Genomic DNA, 6,252 nt, shown 5'->3' with positions numbered 1-6,252 from the left:
CAAAGAGATGTCACGTCTGCAGGGAACCAATGGATCTGAAGTGAAGTGCATACCTAATAATAAAGAAAGGTACATGTCCGTAACTGTGGGTAAGCTGAAGTTCTTAGATTCGCAGCAGTTCATGGCAGACTCCTTAGCCAACTTAGTCAGATACAACACTTAGTTTCCAATTTCCAGTCAATACGGTGCGGAAAGGAAGGGGGTTTACCCATACGAATACATGAGCAGCTGGAAGAAGTTTAAAGAACCTCTACCTCCAAAAGAAGCATTCTACAGCACTTTGGCAGAAACCGGTTTAAAAGACGAAGAATACCAGCATGCGTTAGACGTGTGGAAGAAGCACTCATGCAAAGACATGGGAGACTACCACGAAATTTACCTTAGGTCAGACGTAGTACTGTTAGCAGACGTCTTCCAAAGCTTCCGGAAGATGGCTATGGAATACTATGGATTGGACCCAGCTAACTTCTACACGGCTCCGGGACTCAGTTGGAGCGCTTTGCTAAAGAAGACGAACGCGCAATTAGATCTGCTAACGGAATACGACATGTTCAGATTCATGGAAGATGGTATTCGTGGTGGTGTCTGCGGCCCAAGCAGGCGCTACGCAAGAGCGAACAACCCCGCAGTAACGCACGACCCCGACAAGCCCACTTCGTACATACTTTACTTAGACGCTAATAACCTTTATGGTTGGGCAATGTCGCAATACTTACCAGTTCGCGATTTTAAGTGGGACGAAGTGCGTTCGAAAGACTTTTACATGAAAGTAGGTAAGGAGGACGACAAAGGTTACATTTTGGAAGTAGACCTTGAATATCCCCCGAACTTACATGATTCACACGATGAGTTTGCATTAGCGCCAGAAGCCATAGAGATACCTTTTGAACGCTTAAGCCCGCTGCAGAAAGAAATGTGCCCCAGCTACAAACCATACAGAAAGCTTACCATGAATCTGATGAATAAGGAGAAGTACGTAGTGCATTACAGAAATTTACAGTTCTACATCAAACATGGTATGAAGATAACGAAAATCCACAGGGTTTTGAAGTTTACTCAGGAGCCTTGGATGCGCAGCTATATCGACTTTAACACCCAAGAGAGAACGCAGGCTAAGAACGACTTCGAGAAGAACCGGTTTAAGCTGATGAACAATAGCGTGTTTGGGAAGACCATGGAGAACATCCGTAAGAGGGTAAGCATAAAGATAGCCAGCACAAAAGAAGAAGCCGAGGCTTACGTGTCGCAACCGGGTTTCGTCAGATACGTAGAGATGTTGAACTTCTACGTGATTCACATGAAGAAGGCGAATTTATTCTTGAACAAACCTGTATACACGGGGATTACCGTGTTGGATTTGTCTAAGTTGCTCATGTACGAGTTTTACTACGATAAGTTAAAACCAAAGTATGGTAACAAATGCCGACTGCTGTACACGGACACAGACTCTTTAATACTAGAAGTGATCACGGAAGACGTCTATAAGGACTTCCTGCCTGACATCGATGAGTACGATACCAGTGAATATCCCAAAGACCACTTCCTTTACTCCGCGAAGAATAAAAAGGTGATAGGTAAGATGAAAGATAAAATGGAGGGAAAACCCATAGTAGAGTATGTAGGACTTAAACCAAAGATGTACAGCGTGTTAAAGCTAGACGGAGTAGATAAGAAAGCTAAAGGCGTAAAAAGGTACGTGGTTGAGAAGGACATAACGCACGACTCATATCTGAAGGTCTTAAAGACCAGAAATGAGCAACGACACAAGATGAACAGCATACGCAGCTATGGTCATCAGCTGCATAACGTCACCCAAGAGAAGGTGTCTTTATCAGCATTTGATGGTAAAAGGTGGATGTGTAATGATGGTATCCACACCATAGCGTTTGGGCATTACACAATAAGCAGTTCTTCTTTGACGAACCCACGCGTGGGACCATCATGAAGATGATACAAGATGGGCTGACCCTTCTTAGCTATTACACTTTGGATCTGGTAAGTTTCCAAAGACCAATTAGGATCCGTAGCTCTTTTGGATCCTCCTTCTAATTCACCCGGCTCATAGAGATGTCGAACCGTGATATCGCCTATTCTTTTTTCCTGGGGGAAGACCGCCCTTGAACGTCTGACGTAACACTTGTGTTCCGCGTGTTTCTTTTTTATAGCATCCTTGTTCAAGGCCGCGATGACCTGGGGGAGTCTCTAAGTCCATTCCCTGTTGCGTTTGGAGGGATCTTCCAGCTCTTTTCAATACTGGTATCCAAAGAGACGCTCGGCCAGGGTCTTATTGAATCTTTCGACGATGTTCTGACCCCTGTGGTACTCTGCTTCGGCTCTCCTAATCTTGGTGCTGTGGTCTTTCAGGGTCTTGGTAACCACGCCCATGAACTCTGTCCCCTCATCCACTCGCAGCAGCTTAGGCCATTTCAAAACGCGCTTATAAATCCTACTTAGGGCTTCTGCGACTTCCCCAGAATCCTTGCTGGTTATGGGTTCGGCGTCCTTGTATCTGCTTGCGATATCGACTACGGTCAAAGCGTATCTATAGGTCTTTTTTCTCACCTTGTCGTGCGGTAAGAAAAGCAAATCCGCCTGATGAACTTCATTGGGGGCATTTACGGTGAAGCTGGGCCTGGGAATGTACTTGGGCACGGGAAGATAAACCTGCCAGAGGGTTTGTTTTTTTAACCAGTTCTTAGCCGTTTCTTCTGATACCCTAGCCGCAGCTGCAAGTTTCTTGATAGCTGACGCTCCTCTCCAATAGCCTTCAGGCCCATAGTAAATCCTCTTGAGTTTGTCCTCTACGCGGGGCATTATATGAATTCCAAGACGAGATTGATCTTTCGCCCGTTAAAGTTTACCATTTCTCCGTCCACTTTAATGGTGATGTTAATGCTTTCTACCAATTCGCGAGACAAATCATAGTTTAAAGAAATGGGAGTGTATTCTACCAGGTCAAATGGATTGCCCTTGGGCGGGAATTTTGACATCAAATGAAAGGGCTTTCCATCGTAGCTATTGACCAAATCGCAATAGATTTCATAAGAGGATGCAACTTTCCATTTCACAGGTATGGCTGTGTTGGTGATCGTCTTGCCTGAAACACCTAATAAAGATCCCAATGCATCGTCTTTTCCTAGGGCTACTGAATAATCGTTAGGTAGGTTATGCTTGAAAGTCATTTCGTGCTGCAATCCTGTGGTAAGAGCATAGCCGTACTTTGCTAATTCCTTGGCCAGGGTAATTGGGGTGTAATGTCCATTTGGGAGCATTGCGCCTTGATAGTTAGATCCTCCCGTATGCTCAGTGACCATGCCATTGATCAAGTTATACCAAGAATTGTATGAAGAGCAACTTATGAGGCGAACCTTATGGGCTTTAATGGGGGGATTTGAATAAGTGGTAAAGTTATTCTTGTCGCTTTCCAAAAAGACGATCATTATATCCTACGCTCGAAGCTCGAGTAGCTAAATAAAATACGCCAAGGCGGCTCCTCCGGCCAGCCCTGCGATACCAACAAAGACCAGCTCGCTATCTTTTTGCTCCTTCGATGGCTGGTAGTAATTCTTAAGCTGAGGTTTGCTAATTTTGAAGTCGGGGTGTGCTTGCGCATAAATCCTAAAAGCGTAGTATTCGTATTTTCGAAGTTCTTGTCGGCATGCATCTTGTCCGCGTAGTTCTTGTCCAACCAATCCCTGTACGCTTGTCTTTTTTCATTCCAAGCTGCCACGTCCTTTTGATACTTTTCCAGCGCCAAATCATGCCTTTTCCTCTCAGCAGCGTCACTATGATCGCCTCTGACTAATCTATCCAAATACTGACCACCATAATTAGCTCCAGTAAATGCTAAAGCTGCGATAATTCCGCCTGCGACCAAGGTAGCCATTTATATGTTAGGAAGGTACTTTTCCTTCCGTAGGTAATCCTTTACCAAGATATCCCCACCTACGGCAGCGGTCATCTTGGCAAAATTAGTAAAGCTCTTACTTGGGTCTTCGGTAAAGTCTTCTTTAAGCACTTTTTTACCTACCCAACCAATACCCGCAACAATGGAAGTAATAATAGCTGCTTCTTCAACAGTTTTCAATAACGCGGTTGACATTATATTAAAAAGCGAGAAGGTATTGTACTCTTCTGCGTCACATGCACTGGTTTCCATTCCACTTTTGGTTCCTTTGCAAACTTCCATTGAAAGTAGAGACTGCCTGCGGCTAACGCGACTCCTAACGCACCAATTACGTAGCCTGGGTTTAAATAAGAGGGTTCGCATTTTGGTTCTTCCTTTTTTGCTTTGTTTTTTCTGTTCATCTCCGCGAGCTTCTTCCCCGCGGCTACTCTGCCGGGAGACTTAGCCTTGGTTATCTTCTGCTCCTCTTCTCGAGGTTGTTACGCTGCGCTTGGTTCGGGTTCACTCATTTATATTAAGGACTTGAAGGACTTGATAAGTAACTTAGGAACGACCTGGGAATGACTTGACAGGTACTTAAGGATGACTTGGGTATGACTTGGCTAAGTACTTGAGACGACTTGGTCAGGTACCTCGGCAAGTGCCTTTCGACTTCTCTGTCCTTCTTAAAGTCCTTCCAAGGTGTTCCAAAGGAACCTAGAACCTCCTTCAAGTCGACATGCTGAGCTACGTGAAGTGCTGCAGAGGCGACTGCCATTAACTTACCACACTTCAAAGAACAACCACCCGCAGGTTATCTTAAGTTCTTGGGATATGACATAGTCATCTCTTATGTCCTTCTGCAGTTGCTCCACGTCGTCTATGGGCAGTGCAAGTCCGAGAAGCTTACTTAGTGGCCAACTTAATTACTGAGTCTGCTACGGCGTCGGTAGTCTTACTTGCAAGGGCAGCCTCATACCTCTTATGGAACTTCTTAACTTCCTCTTCTGACAACTTATTAGCTTGCTCATGGTTAAGTTCCCTGCCTATCATTTCTTCCAGATGACACAAGGATGTTAAGTTGTTCCTTAAGGTTACTTTCGTTAATTTGCATAGGGACTTCATCTATGAGCTGCTCAATCTCCATATATATTGACTTGCCATACGGAAACCTCAAAGAGAAGATCATCTTGGAATGTTGGTGCGTTTTTAGATGCCGCATGTATGCGTGCAGCTTTTCATTGCTTATCTCGCCGCCATAGTCGCTTAAAATGGTTTCCAGATCGCTTTTACTGGGCGTGTAGAAGACAACCAAAGAGCCTATGTTTTCCCTGAAGGGCTTAGAAACGCTGGTAAGCTGTTGGGAGAGCAACCAAACGCTAATGTTGTCATGTCTGCCGCTGAAAGCAAGCTCTACTAACTCGGAAGTGCGTCTTTTTACTTCACCCCCACAGGCAATGTCATCCAGTATAAGAAGGGTTTGCGTATTCTTAGGGAATTGTCTATGCCAAAACTTAAGATGTCCAGATAACTCATTAATAATAATAATAATAATAATAATAATTTAGTAAGTTTCAATACTTTACGATAGAAGAAAGAAATTACACTAAAAATGACAGGTTAACAACCATATATAATATTACAATTTCTTAAAAAAGATAATATAATACATGAAATAAAATGATTTGCTAGGTAAAAACTATAAATAATAATATTTAAGAAATAGATAAGTTTTTAATTTAGATTTAAACAAATTAAGTGAGCTCAAGGCTCTTATCTCTTGACGAATTTTGTTCCAGAGAGCGGGGGCGGCGGCTGAGAACGCTCTGTCACCGTAAGTTTTACTGGCAGTTTTTGGAATGATTAATTGATTTTGATTAGCAGAACGTAGTGTGCGCGTTGGATTGTATCTTTTAAGAAGTTCAGTTATATAGACCGGAGCCATGTCATTTAGTGCTTTAAAAACAGTCAGGAGTATTTTGTAATCAATACGAGCTTTGACTGGAAGCCAATGGAGACCAATAAGTACAGGACTGATAGATTCATATTTCTTGGAGCTAGTGATAAGTCTTGCTGCAGCGTTTTGGACGCGCTGGATTTTATCGATTTCTTCGCCTGGAAGGCCATAAAGAATACCGTTACAAAAGTCAATTTTTGAAGAAATGAATGCATGAACAAGACGCTCAATATTGTCACGATCGAGGAAGTTTCTAATCTTGCCGATGTTCTTTAGTGAGAAAAAGGCAGACTTGCAAAGCATGTTAACGTGATTTGACATCTGGAGGTGAGAATCCAGGGTAACACCAAGGCTACGTATTGAACTGGATGGTGAGATACTGTATCCATTAACATTGAAAGACTGAATT

At 43.3% G+C, this 6,252-nt stretch overlaps 1 protein-coding gene across 1 annotated transcript; it reads left to right on the top strand.

Annotated features, from left to right (window-relative positions):
• Positions 1-220: 220 nt before the first annotated feature.
• LOC116306562 (uncharacterized) lies at positions 221-3,153 on the top strand. Its single transcript, XM_031716638.2, has 2 exons — positions 221-1,574; positions 3,071-3,153. Exons 1-2 carry the CDS (start codon positions 221-223, stop codon positions 3,151-3,153), a joined length of 1,437 nt encoding a protein of 478 aa, XP_031572498.2.
• The last annotated feature ends 3,099 nt before the right edge of the window (positions 3,154-6,252 follow it).

This window comes from Actinia tenebrosa, unplaced genomic scaffold (genome assembly GCF_029948245.1).
Source record: "Actinia tenebrosa isolate PJP-AT-01 unplaced genomic scaffold, QUT_ActTen_1.0 PGA_scaffold2__45_contigs__length_23673736, whole genome shotgun sequence".
In the NCBI taxonomy this organism is placed as follows: Eukaryota; Metazoa; Cnidaria; class Anthozoa; order Actiniaria; family Actiniidae; genus Actinia; species Actinia tenebrosa.
This window is presented reverse-complemented; position numbering and strand designations above follow the sequence as displayed.

Coding starts and splice junctions, on each gene's coding strand:
- LOC116306562 (XM_031716638.2), top strand. CDS start 221: ATGAGCAGCTGGAAGAAGTTTAAAGAACCTCTACCTCCAAAAGAAGCA. Junction 1,575..3,070: donor GAAGAATAAAAAGGTGATAG/GTAAGATGAAAG, acceptor TCCATTTCACAG/GTATGGCTGTGTTGGTGATC.